Genomic DNA, 23,704 nt, shown 5'->3' on the forward strand with positions numbered 1-23,704 from the left:
CCAAGTAACATATTCCACACAGAAAAAAATATGTAATTAAAATTCAGCGAGAAATGCACTTTTACATGAGATATAATGTTAAATTACATTACCATCGTGTAAATTTCCGCCAACCATCGCGTAAACCATCATGGACTCCAACCGGTTACGTGACTATTAGCGGAAATTTACACGATTGTAACGTAATTTTACATGATATCTCATGTAAATATGCACTAACTCTAGCATTTCCTTTATGTGCATGATTTCTCGCTGAATTTTACATGAATATTTTTTCTGTGCAGTTAAATAGACAAGATGCGGTTCTTAGAAACATAATAAAACCAATATGAAAGGTATGAGGTTTTATGACGGTTCTCAAAACCTCTACCAGACTTATTTGTCATCAAACTGTTAGTTGGAATATTCAATATTTCAAGGAGTTTTTATATATCGTTAAGCTCATTTAAATAATGCAAATTCATGAACGAAATATTTTTAAAATCAATTAAATATAAAAATCAGATTTTTATATAGTAGCCTATAGTAGCCTTCAATAAATCGAATACTCACCTGGTGCACTTTGAGATCAGAGTCGTAGGGTAGCGTTTTGTCCCACAGGTTCGGCCCCAGGAACGCCGCCTGTGCCTCGACGTTCCACGGGTCGCCATCCTCTTTGTGTTTGTCGTCGCCGCAGATGTCTTTGTTATTGCTTGATTTACCTGAAAATAGAAAGACTACTATTAATTATAGATTTGTTTGGTGAAAATTATAACGCGTACGGGGTTAGAGAACACAAAAAAACGGGGGGAAAACTGGACAAACACACACACGGACGCACGGACGCTGCTGCTTTTGGTTAGGGTACTCTTAGGATGATTTTGGGTTTTATAGTGGTTTTAATGAGTCGGATGAGCTTTGGAAGCTGTATTAAAACCTTGATAAAACCAAAAATGTCGCAAAGGAGCTGAAAAGTTCAACATGATGGTGAGTAAAAAACAAACTTCAAACGTTCAAACGAAATCAAAAGTTCTTCTTTCATTTAGGAATATCATCGACGAGGAAAGGAAATCGAGAAAACCCCCGCTAAGAAACAGAAGCTAAGCCGCGGAAGCGGCGGAAGCTGAGAAACAGCTGAACAACAGCTCATAAATCTCTACAAGTGATCATCTCATCGGGGGAACACTGCACTGTGGCGAGACGCTCGCTCACCATTCACACGAGAAAACGCTAACGGCGTAATAAATCTCATTAACTATTACCGCACCTTTTGATTCAATTTTCCGCCAGGGGTTTTTTTTTTCTTCTCTCTTCTATGTCGGCGGAAGAAGTGAGTGAAGGCTCCAGGGAGGATTGAAGCAGATCAGCACAGATCTTCAGCAGAGACGGAAGAATGGCAAAAGAAAGGAAAGAAAATTGTCTGTGCCTGCGGCACCGTCTATGGATGTCAAGGAAATAGACATGTGGAGATTGTGGTATACTTGTAGGGATGTCAGTCTTATCTGAATATGTTACAAAGAGATCATTTTTTTGTTTATTTAGTCTGTCAATCTTTCGACAATTTTGAATCAAACAATACCACAATTTCTTCAATTATGTATTTTGTATAAAAGAAGTCTCACGTATTTCATAGAATGTCTCCAGCGTTTTTATCTATTTCATTCATTATTCACCAAAGGAATCAATTCCTGTCATGTAAACTACGCATGTAAACCAATTCTTCACCGAAGCGGCTTTCACCAACGCAACGATTCAATCCAGTGATCTACATATTACGCAACATTTTCCTCAACATTGTTGTTCGAACTACTTCTCCGAAAGCACCCTTCCAACCCTGGCAACTCCCCATCCAACAGTCATTGTTTACGAAAGAAGAAAGCAGCAACTGGCGGCAGAAACAATCGACACTCATTAGGCACTGTGATACAATGCATGTATGCAGTGTAAAGGAAGAGACCCCTGAACACGCACCCAAGTCTACGATACGAGTGCTGCGTGCGCACCTTGATCGGAAACAACATAAATAAACCACAAACACACTGCCTTCGACTCGCGCTGCAGTACGGGACCGAACCGGCTTCAGGCCACATTATTGGATGCTAGTAGGTCTACCCCGGTCGCACAGTTACTTGGAGTATCTCGCTCCACACGTCCCCACGCTAGTCCCCACGGATAAACACTCTATTATGTGGAAGCTCGAATGCACATACCTAATGCACGCCGCACAGAAACGGACCACTGGGGGTAGGTGAAGTCGATGTAAAATGCTCAATCCGATGTGGAATCCTATCTTAAGGTATTGGAAAAATGGAACGAGCTCACCGCGTGTCGGTTCCAGAATGCTTTGTAAACAATTAAACGCCTAAATATATGCACCGCCCAATACATAGATGATCGTCGACAGTGCAATTTGAGGTCCCAAATCACACTTTTTCCAACGAAGTGGTGCCGTAATGTTGGCTGAATTCCAAACATGGTTGGCGTCGTCGTCGTGGTCGTCGGAACTCGCGGAACTCTAAACCTGTTAGAGGTAGAGGTAGGTAACTGGGTAGAGCCGCAGCAGCACGGAGCGGAAAGTCACACAATTTCACTTTCGCTTTCAGCTCGAACGGGGAGAAGGAATTACCACAGCAGTGTTATGTTGTTTCTCCTTCGTCGGTGTCTTTCTTCGCTGCGGCGACCGTTTCTTCTTCGCTGGGTAAGCTGGGTTTTTGATGGCGGAGTTTTTTCGATTTTTCGTGATCGACGATAAATTTGACTATAGGTTATAATGGTTAAGTTTTGAATAATGAGGATCATTTATCTGGAACGAATTGTTCGTTAATAGGAGCTTTCATATCACTCAAATACTTCCCCTATCTCGTGTCTTCGTACTGCAAAATTTGGTTTGAATCGGTTGATCAATTTGAAAGCCATGGCTACTTTTCTGACTTGAATCAGTATCGAACTAAACTACACGGGAATAAATAAAACCCAGGCATCCCAAGTAACATTTTGATGACCAAAAACTCTAGTAGAGGTTTTGAGAACTGTCATAAAACCTTATAGTTTTCATTTTGGTTTTATTATGGTTCTGAAAACCTCTTCTAGACCATTTGACTAAAAATAGTTAATTGGGATTGAACCCATCAAAAAGAAGCGTTTAGATTAAAAAACGAAAAACGGTTTAGCAATCTGTATCAGGCAAACGAACAGTTTAGACCAGCTCCAGATTATACAAGTTTCAAATAATACGAGTATCATTTACTCTCAGATTCAAGGACAGCTTAAGGTAAAACCAACTTTTGGTTTGATCAGTTTTTTATTATACCGGTTTCAGATTAACCAGTTGACATTAAGTCATATTCTGTTTCTTCAGTTTTAGACGAGATATGAAACTTTTATATAGTAGGTTCATATTACATAAAACTGGTTCTTAAACGTATTAGACTTGGTTCTAGGTTAGGACGTTTGACTGATTTTAACCATTGAATAGGTATAATCGTGTCTTGGTGTTTCCAAAAGATTTTCATTAGGATCGGTTGGCTCATTCCGTAGTAACGATTTATTTAGACTAGTTTTGGATTATATGAGTTCCATATAAGACCAGTAACACTTAAGACAAACCCTATTGGCAACTTTAACTTTAAACAAAATCAATTGAAGATTTGATCAATATTTAATTATACCGATTTTAAATTATACCAGTTGACATTATACTTTAACATTATACCAGTTTCAGACGAGATGAAGCTTCGATTTGACCATGTTCACATTCTACTAGTTTCAAATCATACTAGGCTAGTGGCAGATTAGACCAGGTTTAGATACAAATTGGATCAGATTTTGATTGGATGAGATTCGGATAACTCCAGATTCATTATACGAGTTATAACCTATGCAGGTTGGCATTCACTTCCGGGTGGCGTGCTGTGAAATACTTTTTGAAATCTATAGGAACTCAAAATTCAATATCTTGCATTTGAATATTTCCTCAACGTTTCTAGAAATGTGAGACGTAACAGTACTTCTAGAACGGATGGGGTAACCTTTGAACCAGTGTCTGCATGGTTCAGAAGGACTTCGAACAGTATTTCAACAGCGAAGAGAGATCAATTCAGGCGGAAACTCACATAAATCTAAATTGTTGATCAGAATGCTTCTCTGGTCAGAGTGCCTAGTGGTTAAGACTATGGAACGCCAATCCGGAGATGGCGGCTTCGATTCCCGTTCCGGTCGGGAAAATTTTCTCGACTCCCTGGACATAGTGTATCACTGTATTTGCCACACAATGTACAAATTTATGCAATGGCAGGCAAAGAAAGCCCTTCAATTAATAACTGTGGAAGTGCTCTAAGAACACTAAGTTGAAGAGCGGTATAATGAATAAGAAGAAGAAGAAATGCCTCTCTGACGCCATTACTTACGCTGGTGAACTCATGGACATCACTTTGAATTCGATGGACCACTGGACCAGTCATAATCGAATTGAAACCTTTGGATACTGGAATCCCCCAACCTTCGTATGATGATGATGATCACAACAGATGTGATTTACCGTGCATTGCTACGGAGTACCGTGGGGAACCATGTAATACCGTGGATTCCTAAGAGCACGAAATATTGTGGAGTTTCACAGAATGACCATGGGGTACCAACGTGGGGTACCACGGTGTAATCGCGTGGCTCCATGGAGAAACCATGGAGTCCACGGAATAACCGTGGGGTACCACGGAGCCACCGTGAGGTTTTAAGGAGTGACCGTAGGGTTCCACGGACTAACCAGGGTGTCCACGGAATAACCGTGGGGTCCACGGATGAAAGGTGAAGTTCCATGGAGTAAACGTTGGATCGACGGAGTAACCGTGGGGTCCACGGAGTGACCGCGGCGTCCACGGAGTACCCGGATCCACGGAGTAACCGTGGTGTCCACGGATTAAACGTGGGATTCCACGAAGTAACCGTGGGATCCACGGTACAACTGTGGGTTCCACGGATTTACCTCGTGGTTCCACAGAATAACCGTGGGGTCCACGGAGTAACCGTGGGGTCTACGGAATAGCCGAGGGGTCCACGGAGTTATCCTGGGATTCCACGGAGTAACCGTGGGGTCCACAGAGTAACCGTTGGGTTCCTAGAGCAACCGTGTCCACGGAGTCCAAGGAGTAACCGTGGAGTCCACGAAATCAACAAGGGTTCGCGGAGTAACCGTAGGTTTCTACGGAGTAAACGTGGACTTCCGAGGATAAAACGTGAAGTTCCATGGAGTACTGTTGGGTTCCATGTAGTAACCCTTGCAAGGGCTAGAGTTCCACGCAATCGTGGTGTCGATAAAGATGAGACTTGAGCATCTCTACTCAAGAAGTAATTAATCATACTACACTGGACAAATTTCGCAAAGACTTTCCATGTTGTTGTCGATTAGACCTCCGTGCCTCTAAAACAACGACCCTCCTCCTGATCCTGAAGTGCTTTATTGGCACAGTTGCGTCCTCAACGACTATGTCATACCTACAAAACCATGAAATTAATTGTTGTAAAGCCCATCCGCAATACCTATGTCGAACGGTGACGATGATGGAGCGAAAGAGAAACCCCATTTGACATAGATATTTTACACAACTTGACGACAGGACGAGGAGGTGTCCGGTTGTCTCACCGGACAACCCCGAAGCCGACAGGTTAGGTGAAATGGTCACCAACCAATCACTATCATCGCCGAGGGGTGGCAGGAGAAAAGTTTCAATCACAACAGTCAACACAACAGGTTAGCAGCGTTAGACGGACGGATAAAACGGATGGAACGAGTTTTCTGGGCTCGGAAGCGACTGGGGTTTCGTAATCGACCTGCGAGATGGGACGCTCGTGTGCGTATCACTTTCCAGTTACAAGTGGTGGACGGCGCGGCTGGAATTTTGTTATGAAATTCTCCGGTATGGTAATTTTGGATCGAGTTTTGAGTTGATGCGCGAAGTTTTTCCCATTTCTAAGTAGGGGTTTCTCCACTGAAGTTTTCCTGTTTCTGTGGGTTTTCTGGTCTAGTGACATCCGCTTTTTCTTCGTTCCCGGAAGGTTTTGGGCTCAGGTCACAGTTTTCTGTATCTTCAAAGTTGTATATTTCCGAAGTAACAATTTGGAGTTAAACAGATTCGAACAGGTTTTCAGAACCAGCACAATACCAAAATGGCAAAAAATTAAAAAAAATAAACAAAAAAAAAATACGGTTTTCAGATTTTTTCCAAGACCTGTTAGACTTAAATTTGCTATTCGTATTACTTTCTCTATATCTCGTGCAAACGCAGTGGGCGAGCGAATGCCTAGTCATTATTTATCATGTGTTCCCACAAATTCAAAAAAAAAAAAATTTAAAAAAAAATAAAAATTTAGAAAATGTTGATGTGGTGGGATGGTTAAAGCACGGGACAACCCAAGTAACATTTTGATAGCCAATTAGTCTTGTAGAGGTTTTGAGAACCGTCATAAAAACTGATACATTTTATTTTGGTTTCATGATTGTTTTTTTTTTTCCTATTCTATTTGACTAAAAATGTTACTTGGGAATCACGCCAAGAACCAGGAATCAAATATCACTCCCGATAGATTCACAAAACATTTTTCTGAAAGAAAACGAAGCGAAGCAAAGTGTGGGTCCCGAAATGAACTAGCCTAGAGGGTTAAACATTTCGTTAACAGATCGTTACAGATAAAATTAAAAAAAAAAAAATCCGTTTATTGACTTTGTCCAGCTTTCGGACGTAGCAGGTGTTATGAACATCCAACTATGGCAGACATCAGCACTAATTCACTAACGATTCCCTAAGTAGAGAAGTTTAAAATTTAAACTCTTCGTCAGCACGACAACACTGAACATTCCTGCCAGCGAACTCTGAATTTGGGCGACGTTAGAGGATTACACAACCTAGCCGGAATGAACTGAGACAGACTGAGGAAGAAGACGACGAAGAAAGTCGTCGAGACTCTTGGAAACTTCTCCACTGGACCACGGTTGGGTTGGGTGATCATCAATCTTCATCGATCTGTTCACATGGGGTGGGTAGAACGACGACAAGGAGGAGCAACAGCAGCAGGGTTGTCATTGGTTTTCCTCAACATCGATGGTGTCCGGTAGTCGATGATTTAGTGACTTTAGTGTGGAGGCTGGCCGGCGGCGTCACCGCCGCTGCATGATCAGTTTGACTGTGGAAACTGGTTATTTTCCTGGCAACTGGCGATGGCTGCCAGGCACACCATAGCCGTCGGTGGTTGGATAATTTCTGTTACTTCTTCGATTGGGGGTCCAGCCCAAGTGAGCTGAACGGGGAAGAATGGAGTTGACGATGAGGCGGTGAAGCCGACGACAATTTGAGGAAATTGATTTTGAATTTTCCAGTTGGATGCTGGGTTGAACAGGGGTGACTGGCGTGAGTAGCTTATGCGCGAATGTCGGCAACCAGTGATGGAAAATGTCACGGAGTTCCGTTGAAAATATCAGTTCAAACATTTTCTATGCGTATTTCCATTCGATAATTGGTGATCAAAATACAAAATAGCCGATGCCAGAAAAATGTGAGTGATTATCAGGCTTAATTTTCGGAAATTATTTCATAAAACGAGGAACGGTCGACGGCTTTTCCCTTGAAAAAGGCCCAATAAAACAGCCGAAACGTTGGGAAAAGCAAAACACACCGTTTTGTCCAGAACTGACCAGTCCAGTTTATCGGAAGTATTTTATAAAACCTCAATGGATTTATTCTGGTTTTATGATTCTGAACAGCTCTTCCAATTCCGTTGAACTAAAACATGTTATTTGGGAATTGAAACTTATTTAAGTAGTTTTGAGTAACACGATTCCCAAGATTTATATTTTATAAAGGAACTAAAAAAACTTTAATTGTATCCTCTATTTTTTATTTTTTTTTTTTAGCTTTTTGAGGATTTCTATGTGAATTTATTGAGAATCAGTAGAACTGTTTTCCAAAAAACTTTCGGACCGCTGCAAGTTTCATCGAAAGATATGAAGAGTTCTGTTAAGTTTTAGAATATATAGCACCATATCGTCAAATTCATCAATAAAGATTTTTTTCATTTTTTTCTCTTTTTTTCGTTAATTTTTGAGTGATCGCGCTATTGTATTTTGTACAACATGTTGAAGAATATCGCTTTTTGTACTCAGCACTAACGTGGTGCTGTCGGTTGAGGCCGACCGTGCGACTGACGGAAGGTTAACAAATGAAACAACATAATTAGATGGTTTTTTTTTCAGAAATCTTCTTCTTGCTGTAAGTTTTTTGGGTTTTCTGGGTGAATTTATTGGAAATTAGTAGAACTGCTTCACACAAAACTTCACACGATCGAGATATCGAAACTCCCATCAAGTATTGGAATTAGGTAAACATCATATCGGCAGGAACTTCGGAGCCTAGTTTTCCTCGATGGTTTCATGTTTTTTTTTTTATTTTTTTGTAAAAATAAGACATTCGTTGAATATTTTAAATTTTTCTTTTTTTTTTGTTTCAGTTAACTGCAACTTTGTACATTAAAATGTACTATTTCTTTGTCAGAATAACTTCTTGGCCCTAGATGGAAACCACAAAAAATCAAAAACTTTTTCAAATGTATGTTTAGACTGTGCATGTTAAAGAAAATCACGGAGCGGACCGGTGTGAGGGCTAAAGCACATACCTTTCATAACCAGAAATTAAGATCGAATCTTATTCCCAGAAATGTGAATTAGTGCTTCGGATGGTATACTATTTCACATGGTTCTTCAATTTGTTACAATTTATTTTCAACGTATGTTCTCGTCTTCTCTGACCTTCATTTTCTTTTGCAACCCCAATTGTAATCTATTTTTCATCACATTGTAGTCCATTTAAAGTATTCTGGTGACTTTTTTCTGAAATACAGTCGTTCAAAAGTATGAACTTTTTCTCTGGGAGGAAAATAAATCGGGGGGCTCCTAGATAACCAAGCCAAGGGCTGGACATTTTGGTTTTACGGCAATAATTAAAAAAAAAGAAAATAAAAATGAAAAAAATTAAAAAAAAAACAAAAATGACAAAAAATAAAAAAAAAAAAAACTATGCAGGTATTGGGAGCAATACTTGGGAGTCCTTGTCCTTTCAGTCCCTATCAGCAAATCGTATCTTCGCGTACGTTTGCCTTTAACTGAGAATCTTGTCAATACTGACAAGAAGAAAACTAAAATAGTGAAATTTTTTTCTACCTTTTTTCAGCCAATGCCTTACGTTTCAATTTTTTTAAGCATCATTGCTTTTGCTTGAATTACTGAGCTTCAGATCAATCTACCTGTTTGTTGTTACCTGATATTAAAATTCTTAAGTTTGTATCAATTTTTTAAGTGTTTTAACGTCTTTTTCCGTCTGTGCTCCATTTTCTTTTGCAAAATCAATTATAATCATTTTTCCATAGCGTTGTTGTCTATTTGAAGTGTTTTGATGAATTCTTTGATGGGTAATGTGCTTTATTCATGCACCTTTCGCAAAATGGACCTACTGTAGTAATCAAGCACCTGCCTTTCAGACTGAGGAACTGAATCATGTTCCCACCAAACTTACAGACAAGTGAATTCTTTCATCAACAGGGAAGTAAATCTGGGTGTTCCCATATAAAAAAGGCTTTGGCTAATAATCTTCTTAATACGGTCAAAAAAAAAAATTAAAAAAGTAAAGATAAAAATGTTTAAAACTTTCCGTTCTGGCAAATGTTGTGTTGCCATTTTAGGTTGTAATGATTTTGCAACTGTTAAGTTCATTCCAGCACGGCATTCAAGGTTGGTTTTGTTGCAATCTTGTTAAATTTCTCTCCAACTCGTAACAGTTTAAGTATTTTCACAATTTTTCTTTTTTACTGGTTGATTCCCGCATTTTTTTTGTACTCATAAACACCGCCACCCTGCATACGGATCGAACCATGCTAAAAAAACATGCTAATTAGTTTGCTTCAATTTGAACTCAAACTCATTTTTTTTATATATAGAGATGGATAAACCTAAGGCTGTAAATCTTCTTAATACATATGGGCAAAAAATAAAAATAAAAAACAAAATCAAAACAAAAATAAAATATTTAAAAGAAATACAATATTTGCAGGTGTTTGAAAGAACACTAGAGTCCTAATTTCAAATACCTTTTCTGGAAACGGCACCTTTGACCAAAACTAATAAAAATATTGACATTTTTTTTTTATTTTTTTTATTATTTTTTTTTTGTCAGTTCAACGCCCCATGAAGGTATTAGGAAAAATACTTGGGTTCCAATTTCCGAAACTTTTTTTTTCGTATCCTTGCGCTTGTTTAAATTATTGAACTTCAGATCAATCAACCTGTTACACGCAATTCTTCTAATTTGTTACTACCGTCTATTTAGTTCGTCATTTTCTTTGAAACATTTGTTCACCACGTTGTAGTCTTTTTGAATTTTTTGGCGATTTTTTGTATTATTTTTATTAACGCTGTTTTCACCATGCTCCTTGATTAGGAAAACTTAATGTTCTAAGAAGAAAACCATGTAAAATTTCAAAAACTTGTTGAAATGTAGCTGTTTAATCATCTAAATTGAAGGATCCTGACATTACGACGTGGTGATACTGTAGATCAAAAATTATGAAATTGTCCCGAAGTCATGTTAAGGAGTCATGTTCAAAAATGAGTTCTGTGTAGCATCTGATCTTTTTGATCAGAATATTTTGCCAAAGACAAACAATAAAATAAACTAGCGTACTGTGGTATACTGCTTTAATCGTTATACTTCTGGCATTGAAGTTTGCATGCATGTTTAATATCGAATTTCAAAATCATCGCAGGAAATTAAAAATCAATAGTTATTGAAAATTACGCTAATATAATTAGAAAAAAGATTAAATATAGGAAAAGGTAATTTAATCAATGCAGTAATTTCCAAATAAATAACCTACAAAGCTTTTCTAAATCAAAGGGTCTTTTATTTAATTATGAATTTTCTCAAATGCTGAGTTGGACTTTTTTATAAAAATTTAAATTTTATATGAGATTTACAATTCCGAAACGAATTTAAAAATTTTAATAAGCTCTGAAAGTCAATTAAAATCCGAGACATGTTACAAACCGCACAAAATATTGATAATTTTTCGAAAATATTAAAACTATTATAACTAATAATATTTATTTAAGACGCTTTACCACTTAAATATGTGGCAATCGTGTCTATTAAAACTATGATTACTCCAGAAATAAAGATAGTTCCAAAATATTGATTTAATTCAGAGTCTCACTTCCAATCAGCTGCTCGCATTTCTCAACTCAGTTTGGCTGAGAAAACTATATTTTCTCAAAAAAAAAAAAAACGACTGTCTGGTCCATTTCACAGGGTCTCTATCATGAATTTCGAATTTCGGACACACGTCCACACTTTTCATTTACTTTCGTGGGGTGTTGCCGAAAGCTTCCTTAAGAATTTTGTTTCGAGTTTCAGATATTTGGCAAAATACTCTTCAAAGAAAGCCCCTTCCAGAACCTTATTTATCTGCAACGTACTTGGGGATTCACTTAAAATGCTAATACAAACTCAGAGTTCTTTACGAGCTCAGTGAATTTAAAGCAGCATTTTTTTACCCCAAATTGTCTGGGAAAGATTTTTAATAAATTTTGGTAGAAATATTGTCAAGCATTCTTCCAGAACTCTAAGGAGAGAAGAAAACTATAAAGATTCCCTAGGTAGCATGCGAGCGAAACGGGAAGATCTCAGCACGAACAATTTTATGTGTCTTATTATCCACGAAAAGTTTTTTTTTTCCAAAAACCAAAAATCTACCCACAAATCCTTTAGAGATTCCTTCAGAAATTGCAAGAGATCTTTCAGAAATCACCAATTAAGTTTAATGAGTTCTAACGTGTTCTTATTTAATAAAGGAATCGATGCATTCTTCAGGAAATGCCTAAGTTGCTGTAAATATTTCCTTCAAAATTTTTCCAAAAATTGAGACAAGGGATTTTCAATAAGTTTTCCCAAGAATAGCAAGAACTGTCTGAAATTGTTAAGGAGATCTTCATTGTTCTAGCATTTTATTTGAATGATTTTGTATACCCGACTAGAGAAATATATCAACTTTATAACACATTGTGTTATGATGTTATGACTTTTTTCTATAACTTATTATGTTATAAACTAGATGCAGGATGATGTTAAAATAACAGAAATTGTAACAAAAAGTACACCGGTCTAATCAAAATAATAACCTATTTTGTTATAATCAGATCAAAATTATAACACAACATGATATAAATTTTATCTTTAAGAAAACTAGTTTCTATTATATTTTGATACAATTGCGTAAAATGATGTTCTGAATGTCAAAGAATCAAAACTAAATTATTTCACAATGAGTTATTGAACAAAATTTATAACATAATATGATACAATTGAGTTATATTATGTTTAAACACCAATGATGTTAAACATGATTATATCACAATGAGTTATACATATCATGGTTTGTAATAATTATGTTATATTTCGGCACCAACATTTCAAAAGGGCGTAACTGCTTTTGCAACCAATGCCTTCTCATAAAGCTGTGGACCGTATCTCATCCCTCCCGAGCAATCCACTAGCACAAATAGAAAGATAAAATCCTCCTCTTTCGTTTTTATGGATGTGAATTGCGTAAGATGAATGGTATACGATGCACAGAAATTAGTTGTAAAAGCAGTTACGCCCTTTTGAAATGTTGATGCCGATTTTTGTAAGAATCTTCTAGTCGGGAAACTTCTAACAAATTAGTCTGTGATAATATGCTCAACATTTTAGATCCGAAGGAGCTACAAAATCCGTATGCTAAGGTCATGAAGCCCAAACGATTTTAAGTTACTTAAAGTGCCAATTTCCGGTTTACCCGTCCTGATGCTTTTCCTTATTTTCTGTTGTGGAGCGGACCTGGTGTGATGGTTAGAACACTTTATCCCACTCCCGACAAACTCGCAAAATGTGAGTTCTTCCTTCGGAAGGGAAGTAAAGCGTGGGTCCCGAGATGAACTAGCCTAGGGCTCAAAATCTCATTAATACAGATAAAAAAAAATTCTGTCTTTTTTTTTTCAAATTTTGTTTATTATATTAAGGAGCAATATTTTCAAAGTCGGTTTTCACACACAAATATAGAAATGATCAAGACATCTTCTGTTTTTTTTCTTAATGGAAGATGTTTTTCAGTTTTGTAAAATCCATTTGGAAAAAAGTTTCGAAAAAGAATCACCAGGCAAAAACTTGAAGATACCTCGATTTTTCTCTAATTGAGTATGAAACCCAACTTTGGAAATATTGCTCCGTTTATATAATAAAAATCAAAAATTTAAAGAAGAGGAAATGCTTCCAGTTTCGCCTTAAGGTGAAACTGGATGCTCTTTTTCGTTTTTTTACATTTCTTGTTTTTTTTTTATTACATGACGGAGCAATATTTTCAACATCGGTTTCCATACTCATTAAGATGAAGAATAAAGGTACCTTCAATATTTTCCAAGTGAAACATGTTTTTCATTTTTACAGAAACCTTTTTTATTCGAAATTTCGGAAAAAAAAAATTTCTGGAAAAGTGACAAACATTTTCCACTAAGAAAAAATATCATTACTTATAATGATACTTCCCCTAAAAGTGTGTGAGAGCCGATTATGTAAATATTGCTTAGGTATTTAATAAAAAGTAAATAGAACAAAAATGAAGAAATACTTCCATTTCCACCTCAAGGGGAACTTAATTTATAATGGTTTTGTAGAAACGAACCAGCCAAGGGCTGAAAGTCTCTTTAACCCTTATGTGGCCGACAGGGTACCCGGGTACCCAGCACCCATTTCAAATACACGGTGTACAAAAAGCACATGTCGGACACATAACGGTTAATAAAGACAAATCAATCAATCAATAATGGTTTTATGATGGTTCTAGGAAAGTTTTTAAGTATATTTGACTGGAAAGTGTTACTCCGGTTGAACAGATGATGCAATTCACCTCCCTTTTGATCCCGTCGAGTCTACCACGTTACGCCAAGCCACCATGATGTAATCGCATCAGTTTAACTAAACCTACAATCACTTCATTCAGCTAGACCAGGTCACCTGCAGACATCAATCGTCGTCATCTTGGTCGTCGTCGTCGTCGTCGTCTTAATGACAAAACCAACCCAACTATCAATCATCAACCGACGACATAGTAAATCTCTTCCTTCCTTTGGTCCCCACGTGATTACAACTTACATCGGATCGAACAGATCCACTTGGGCCACCAGTTGACGCGACGACGACCACGACGACAACGACGTGTAGATCAATGGGACAGCAAACATCCAGCAACCAACAACCAGTTTACCTGCAGCAGGCCGGCTGCAGATCGTATATCATTTCACCCAGTGCCTTGGTGGCTGAGTTACATACATCTCGAAGATGGGTGAGGAAGAAAGGTGGTTCGAGCCCTTTCCGATAGGGCTGTGGTGATGTTTACTTTGTTGGGTGTTTATCACACCTTTCACTGTTATGTTTAGTGGAAGTGGTGGATGGGGTTGAGACGAAGTTGTCCTATGAAGAGCCATTACAGCGGTGATCACACACTTGGTCATACTTGTTGCAGTAATATCTTGGAACTATTCAGTTGGGTCTTCAGTTAGCCAAATGGCTAAGGCTTTTGAAACGGCGGGTTCGATTCTCGTTCCGGTCGGGAAAATTTTCTCGACTCCCTGGGCATAGTGTATCATTGTACTTGCCTCACAATATACAAATTCATGCAATGGCAGACAAAGAAAGCCTCAGTGAAGTGTGCTCAAAAAACACTTAGTTGAAGCGAGCCAGGCCAAGCCCCAGTGGGGACGTCGAACCATAAAGAAGAAGAAGAAGTAGAAGAAGATTCAGCAAAAATTTAGTTTTATACGATGATCAAGTGTTGTTAACTTTCAATATATTCAGCCAGTTTGTATGCTTCGCAAATCTTAGATGTTTGGAAACTTATTACCGCAGGAAGTAATTCCTATCAAGACTTGTTGGACTTCGATTCTCTCAGCTGATTTCCAATCAGACCGTGTAATAATTCACAATCTATTGTTGCCTATCATCTTAAAATACCATGTACCACAGTTGAACATAGTTCCACACTGCATTTCCTACTCCACCAAACAAAGTATCTCCCAGTAACGCGGTGCGTTCCCAATCGCCTTGAGCTTTCCGAGAGCATAGATCTGACAAATTAATCAAACATCGGAAACACTTTCCACCCACATTCCAACGCCCCCTGCCTGCGGATGATTAACTACAACGTGCGAATCTATTTCCGGCTTCGGGCCTCATCTGCCGATCCGGATCTCTAATCCAAACAAGCGAAACCCCATTCAGAACAACGCCGCCAACGACGACGACGACGGCGCGGCAGCGGCGGACGCTAATCTAATAATGGAAACTCGACGCTTGGAAAACGATTCACTGCCGGTCGGCCGAACGCAATGTAGCACTTCCGCCAATTATATTTTTCCCTCCTCGTCCCACCGACCGGCAGGTAGTAACAACAACCAACAGCGCGGCATTAGCATCATTTCCACCGAACTGGTGGAATATTTGCATAGCAGACAACGGGTCTCAGAGCTGTAGACCAGGCTTATGCTCCCAGCGAGTAAGTACCCATTGTTCGACCCGGTTTTGCGATTCGCAATTTTTCCAAATCACCCTCACCTGGTTGTCTCCGTCGCTACTACTACCTGGGTTCATATCATTAGGAGGGGTACTGGGCTGTACAAATGATTCATTTATGCGCCCGGCTGCGTACTTCAGAAAAGTGAAGTCGACAATGTAGAGACTTCCAACTCTCTCGATGAACTCTCAGTTAGGCTTCCTCCAAGCTAACTCGGAAACGCATTTGTAAGATAAATAGGGATGTCAAATAGTCATTGCAATGTTCGATCAATCGCAGCAGCTACAGCAGTGATGGAATTCGATTGAAGATCATCAAAGTAGTAAACTAAACGATTTCCAGAAAATTCGATCATTTTTTTCTGTTGTTATGTTCTAATTGTCGAATAAACTGTATTGACGACGACTGTTTTCGAGGATCAAAAACAACTATATCTTCCAACGTTTCGATCCTTATAGGATCTTCTTCAAGGCATCAAATGAAATTTGTTGCGTTTTCGAAAAAAAAATCGTCCCGGAGATCAAACCTAGAATCCTTCAGCATGGTCAAGTACAGTTGATGGTACAAATGTCCCAAATGGAGGATATCGTGCCTTTGGAGACGGCCTTCTTATGGTCAAGCACAAGGTTTAGCTGAAAAGTCACACGCTTACATTTCCATAACGATCATTAAACGAATAGATGGCCATCCCTACAACCAAAACAAGAAAAACAGTGACTTCGACTGAACTGGAGGTTAGATTTTCCGCAATTGTTGTTTTGTGCGAGTCTGCGCAAATCTAGCTCAAGGCAGACCAACAACAACGGGCGCGCACGTCCGCTTCCGAAGACGCGTACTTGGCGACGCACGCTGCGGCATGACAGTCAATGCTTAGAAGGGAGAGGTTATCACCATCTGTGTCGGTGGTGACCAGAGACCGGCTGGCGGTGATGACAAAGCCCTTCCACGTTCCACTCTCGCTATTCGCATGAGGGTGAACCTAGGATTGTGCGATGACGGATGCTTTGGCGAACTTCTATGGCAGTGCGTAGGTGATGTGAGCTCATCTGTAGCAGTGCCAAGCGGTCATCAACAACGGTCGAGGTGAGGTCGAACACGTGAGCGGTGGTTATTGGGTATTGTTCCGAACCAGATTTGATTAGGGTATGTAGGTTCAATTGATGGTCTGGTGATTGAATGAGGTGAGCTGGTTCACAGATTGCTGATTTGAGACTGTATAGATGTGTATGGCTTTAATAAGTAGATTATGAATGAACCGATTTTTGATCAGTAGCCTGAAGTTTATAAGCATTGAAACGAAGGTTACAATCCAAGCAACAATTTGATGACCAATTTGCTTTCAAGAGGTTTTGACAACCGTCATAAGCCCACGATGAGTTCATTTTGGCTTTACGATGATATAATTAATTGATTAATTATCGATTTTTGCGGCTTACCCAGTCGCGTGGAAGTTTTACTTAACTTCAAAAGCTAGACTTTACACATACTGGCGTGAGTGAGAAATGGACGAATTGAAGTGGAATTTGTGAAAAAGCTACTCGTCCTCTTGGTGAGACTCGAACTCACGACTCCTACTCACTAGACAGCCGCGAAAGAAGTGGAAAATATCGTTATATCGAGAAAAAAAGGAAAATAATATTTTAAAATCGAACAAAAATAAAAGTGAAAGTGGGTGTAGGAATGCTACTAGATGCTTCAAATGAAACAGGTGCAACGATAGTGTACAAGCCACTAATTGTAAACATGTTTTTTCTCTGGTTTCTTTGAAAAGTTGGACAAAAACGACTAAAAGTGTAATGATAATTTCATCTTTCGCGTTTCCATGAATTTGGATTTCATGGAAGATGAACAATCTTCATTTGAAGATGTTTGTGGATTTCGACTGGCTTTACAATGTTATCGAATAAAGATATGTAAGTTTACCATCATTACTCAGAATACTCTAGGGCTGCTGTTGAGATGACCTGAAACAACCAAATGTATCATTGGACCCCAACTTGACACTTTGGGAACCCTACTGTTCTGGTTTGACGGATTGGAGTTACTCCACTAATCTTCACGAATTGATTCATATCGAACCCTGGTGAAGATCCCAACCACAGGATCGAAACGTAGACAGTGATTCCGAATCATCAACACTTTTCTGTAACTAAAATTTCATTCGTGAAAACATGTCTTTTTATTACTTTCCAAGTCTGTAACATTGTTTTTTCGAATAGACTAGAAGAGGCCCTTAGATCCATCATAAGACCAAAATAAGAAGTATTAGATTTTATAACGGTTCTCAAAAACTCTACTTGACTAATTAGCCGTCAAAATGTTACTTGAGTGTCTCCGTCGCAGAAAATATAAACAACTTTTAGCAAACGACAATTTCCCTATGGTTTTGTTACATAAACCTTCCTTGGATGATATGTGACAGTGACATATATTCAAAAACATCAAGAAAGACTACTAGTGCGTGATATTTTTATTTTATTTTTTGGGTTTCTTCTCCGTTCACTGGATTATTCAGATTATTAGTAAAGTCTGGCAAGCAGCTTCTCATATTTGAGACGTACAGTTGCAACGATCACTCTAGGAAATATGGCTGAAAGTAAATTTTCCATCATCACTAGTAAATTTGTCACCGTATTTTTTTTTTTGTTTTCTTTTTATTTTTTTTTTATTTTTCAACCTTACCAAATATAAATTACTTTCATATTTTACGAAAACTTAAAAAGTTAAAATTCCTTCCCAAGACCACTATCTTTACTTCAGTCGAAACGACAGAAAACTATAAGTCCTAGAAAAAACAGACCTATCTGTACGAAAATAAGCAAAAGTAGTGAAGATGATGATGATGAACCTGGGCGTGTTAGTGAAATACCTTCAAGTAAAGAGAAAATCGGGTTAAGTACTGTTCCTTTTAGTCGAGTCAAGTACAAGACACTGATGACGATTTTACAGTTGAGGTCGAAATACGTATCTGTCAAAGAATGCAAATTCTTAGTGGAATTGAAAGAAATAGTATTTAATCCGATTTTCTTTTTTTTTTCAAGTGTAGAATTAGCATTAGTTAAAATACACGGAAATAAAAACCAAATAAAAACGATTTTCTTTTTACTTAAAAGCAGTGAAGTTAAAAGAAATTTGCTGGTTCTTACGTTGTTTTATATTTTCAATTCATTTTCTTATGTGTCATAAAAGAAATAAATTGAAGAGCTGAATTTTAAGAAAATTTTACTTGTCCATTTGTCTCAAAGCACTGTTTTGTTTTGACAGATTTTGAAGGAAAAATAACATCATACTTCAAGATAAATTTAAACATGTTATAAGGTTTGATTGTACACTGATAGATATACACGGATGGTGTGTCTTTAGCTACCAATTGCACAGAAGAGAACAAATCAGATAAGAGAGGTGGGGTATGTTATATGCACCTTAACTTTCAGGTAGACTAACTTATGTGTTGACTTCCCCATGGTTTTCACTGAGATGCATAGTAGAGTTCCTACCCATGTTAAAGATAGCATTTGTACTATTTATTGTAAATACAATGATTCTTTCATGAATGTCAAAAATTTCAGTTCGAAGATTTTTACCAAAAGAACTGTTGACGGTAACGGTCTTCATGTTCCTGTTAGAATCTATGAATCCATACAATCAAGTGATCAGACATATTTTATTGATTTATCCAGCATACCATCAAATATGTCTGTAAAATACATCTTAATACAGTTGTTTTAGAGATTCTATTGAAAATTCACTGACTGATTCTTCAAGAAATTGATCCACCGTTTTGATGAAAATTGTTATCAATGATGCAATAAGGATTACTGATCAGTAACTCTTTAGAAACTCTTAAATAATATGCTATAGTTTCCTAGAATAAATGCTCCAAGGATCAAACAATTTTCCAGAGAGGGTTTCCGGAATTTCCAGCAGTTTTTTTTATAAATAATCTAGGAATTGCATATGAAATTTTTGGAGTGGAATCTTTTAGAAAGTTTTCAAGACACTCTTCTCATGATTCTACTAAGAATTCCATCATCACGTTCAGTGTCGATACATGAAGTACTTCACCAATATTTCCAATATCAATTTTTCCAGGAACTCTTTCGAAAACTCCCTCAAGATTTAGGATCATCAATGTAGGATTGTGTTCAAGTTCCATAGAGAAATTATACCATGGAATAATGTGAAAGTCTCTTCGGAAACCAAATTTTGAAAAAAAAATCATAGGGCTCCAATAAAAATGTTTTTTTAAGGAATTGAACCATAAAACTGCCATGATGTCGCACTAAAGAATGCATTATAAGTCATTTGTAGTTATATGATAGTAAGTTAAGGAATCAATCAAGAGATTCCTTATAATTTCTTCAACAGATTTCATCAGCTGTTACTCCAAGTTTTTTTCTTCATAATTTATAAAATCTTGAACAGGTATTCCTGGATGCCTTATAAGATTACATAAGATTTTTTTCGAAATGTTGTAGAATTTTTTCCTGCAAAAAGCAATACCACTTTCTAGAAATGGAACGTGAGCACAGTCTAATAACTACATCTGACTTGTGACCTTCTATTATATAGGAATCGTTTGTTCAATGTGTTCTCCTACATATCAGTTGATCGGTCCCCCAGAGGCACGTTCCTCCTACAGGGGATAGACAAAATGATCGGGACAGGCAAAATTTTCACTTTTCAAAAAATGTTCAATTAGCTGTAACTTTTCGAAAAGTGCTACAAATATTCTCAAATTTTTAATGTAAGTTCTTCAACTAGTTGTGTATCAGTGGACAACATTTGGAAAAGATCGGAAAATTTATCACGTAGTTATAAATATTTTTGAAAAAGATAAAATTATCCGATAGCCTACTTTGAGCTGTTAGATCTCCAGATTCACTAAACCGATTGCAATGAAATTTTGACCATTCATGACTTACATAATGAACTCTGGAAAACATTTGACATAACTTGAAATTTTTAACAAGCAAAAAAGTTATAGCGATTTTATTTTTTTCACGATTTTTTAGTAAATTAGTCTATTTTTGATATGCATCCCATTACTTTTTCAATTTATTGGCGGCTATCTTGTTGCTTTCCTTCAAAACGCGTTTGTATATAAGTCAATTAGAGGGAAACTAAATGAACTATAATTTGCATCTTGAATTTTGAAACCATGTTGATGTTTTGGATAATTTGGTGTTTTATAAGAAAAATAATCTAATCGTTATAATTTTCTTCCGTGTTAAGAATATAAAGTTAAGTCAATGGTTTTTCATAGCTCATTATATAAGTCAGAAATGGTCAAAATTTCATTGCATTCGGTTTAGTGAATCCGGAGATATAACAGCTCAAAGTTGGCAATCGGATAATTTTAACTTTTTCAAAAATCTTTATAACTTCGTGAAAAATTGACCGATCTTTTCCAAATTTTGTCCACTGATACACAATTAGTTGAGGAACTTGCAGTAAAAATTTTAGAATATTTGATGCACTTTTCGAAAAGTTATAGCTTATTGAACATTTTTTGAAAAGTGAAAATTTTGCCTGTCCCGATCATTTTGTCTATCCCCTGTACGTACAGTGTATCAAACAATTCGGCACCAACATTTCAAAAGGGTGTTGCTACATTTGAACATAGTACCTTCTTTCAAAGCTGTAGGATGCAGAGATGAAATTTCCTAAAATTCCACTATAGGAAAGAGGAGGGTTCCCGCTATCTAGTACAGGTGGTGAATTGAGATGGAGAGATAAATTACGATCTATGGCTGTGAAAGAATTAGCCACTCTCAAAATCAGTAACGCCCTTTTGAAATGTTTGCGCCGAATTATCCGTACAGCGATATTTCCGTCACATTTTTGTTTTATTCAAATGCTTACAACGTTTATATACGTGAATTAAATTCGCCTTAATATTAAGGCGAAACTGGAAGCATTTTCTCATTTTTTCGGTTTTTGATTTTTTATTTAATAACGAATCAATATTTTCAAAATCGGTTTTTTTGCACATGTAGAGTATGGATCAAGGTATCTTTTGAATTTTTTTGAGGTGGAAAATGTTTTCCATTTTTGCAGAAACCATTTTTTTGTGAAATTTTGTTCAAAAATGGTTTTTGTAAAAACGAAAAACATTTTCCACTACAAAAAAAATTCAGAAGGTACCTTGATCAATACTCTACATGTGCACAAAAACCGCTTTTGAAAATATTGCTTCGTTATTTAATAAAAAATCAAAAACTAAAAAGTGAGGAAATGCTTCCAGTTTCGCCTTAAGTGTGAGTTACCAATATATTAAAGTCCTGAAATTCTGAGTAACATCAAAAAGCGATACAAAAAGTTGTATATCTTTTAGTTAACCCTTCAGCGCGCGCGCTGTTGTAAAAAGTACAACAGTACCAAAAATCCTCGCTTTTCGTATACAGCGCAAGCGCGCGTCCTGGAAGGTTAAACATAGAAGACTTTTGAACCATTTTTTAAAGAAGGATGTTGGGTCCATATGACCCAGACAGGCACGCTGAGCATGTACTACCCCATCGTGGCGAAAATCCTAACATTTTAGGAGGGTTAATATATTCTTATGCAGATTTGTTTGTAGTTTTATTTTCATCGGAAGAAATATGAATAATCTGAAAATGTGCAATGTATCATTTGGAATTTTATAATTTTTTTAATCAATTCCTTCCTTCCAACTTTACTAGCACAGTATCAATCTATCAGATAACGCCTACGAGTTATGCAATCAAGCGAACTGTGCCGCATTATCTTTAGAATATGTAATAAATACACTAATCTACCTTACGCCTGGCATCCACGCACCAATGTGTGAACCCATTGCCAGCCATATCTCACCAACGCTCCGACATCCGCATGACTTTGTGCAGGCGCAGAGGCATATTCGGTCTGCTGTGGATTTAAACGATTGCAATCATCATTTCCTTCCCCTTCTCCACATTGACCTGCAACACGCGTGGTAGTCGCCATTGTCGCCTAAGAGTAGAAGATCACGATCACCAACACTCACACACTGAAGATGTCTGTTTAGTCCCCGGCAGATATCTCATTGGTTCCTTGTGTAAGTGTAGCTGGTCTGGTGATACTCGAGTAGCATCCACGGGTAGTCAATCAAGCTCAACGGTTAAGTTTTAAGACGATGAATGACTGTAGGCTTAGTTATCAAAAATGAATCACGATTATTTTCAGCATTGTAAACATTTTCATTGAAAATCATGGTATCTATTTTGATTCTCCTAATGTAGATGCTACCTATTTTATTTTAAGTTAGGCAAACCATATTCGTTCTGAGTATACTGAAAATCTTTTTGGAGAATTGTATGATAAGGTTGTGTAGTATTTCTGCGGACGTTTAGTAAATTTGTGTCATGTTCTTGTCCATCATTATCACATGCATGCTCGAAAGTCATAAATAAAGTGATGATAATAATAACCTCATCCAATGCATTTTCGATCCCCCCTCGAAACAGCTGTAGCTGCTGTTTTACTACAGCGTTCAGTTTTCCCACAGTTATTCTTCAGTTCATTATTTTACGAGGGTATCCAACTTTGTCTCATGACTTGTGAACGACACTCCATTTAGACCGGAGGAGTAATTATCGTAGCATTTCGAAATTGTGAATCATTTGGTTGCAGTTAAGCAGAGTGTAGTAGTGTAGTAATTTCTTTTGCATTTGCTCCAATGGACATGACGACCGACGACCCAAAGTGGCAAACAGAGAAAATGTGTGCTCAGTAGTTTTACGACAAACAGTTTTAGAAATTAGTACTAAACGAAGGCTAGTCGCTTGTCAAACTTTGGATCCCGTCCAAAAGCCATTACACACTACATACTGTTCGAAACGAAGTGAAAATTTGCACCCCCTGATGCCTGCCTGCTGGAGGAGAGTGATGCATTAGTTAGTTGCCACAGCAAATAAAACACGAGACATTGTTGCCTTTGCAGATCCCGTGAGTGAGTGAGTTCATTGGTTTTTTCTATTTTCCAAACCGCAAAATAAACAGCAAATTGCCGATCGCTTAGACAAATTGCATCAGCAAACAAATTCTGCAAATCGACTAAGACAGCGCCAGCGTCGACAACAACAAC

The 23,704-nt window shown here is 37.5% G+C and overlaps 1 protein-coding gene across 14 annotated transcripts in view; it reads right to left on the reverse strand.

Annotated features, from left to right (window-relative positions):
• The window catches only part of LOC109409964 (hepatic leukemia factor), a 682,849-nt gene that overhangs the window by 46,600 nt on the left and 612,545 nt on the right, over positions 1-23,704 (reverse strand). For 12 of the 14 annotated variants that reach the window (XM_062853779.1, XM_062853780.1, XM_062853778.1 and 9 more), the window contains one exon: positions 553-701. In XM_062853779.1, the coding sequence (XP_062709763.1) occupies positions 553-701 (149 nt within the window). Of the gene's footprint in view, positions 1-552; positions 717-23,704 lie in introns of all 14 variants that reach the window. The other 2 variants (XM_062853770.1, XM_062853769.1) reach the window with 1 other exon arrangement.

Source organism: Aedes albopictus, chromosome 2, assembly GCF_035046485.1.
Source record: "Aedes albopictus strain Foshan chromosome 2, AalbF5, whole genome shotgun sequence".
Taxonomy (NCBI): Eukaryota; Metazoa; Arthropoda; class Insecta; order Diptera; family Culicidae; genus Aedes; species Aedes albopictus.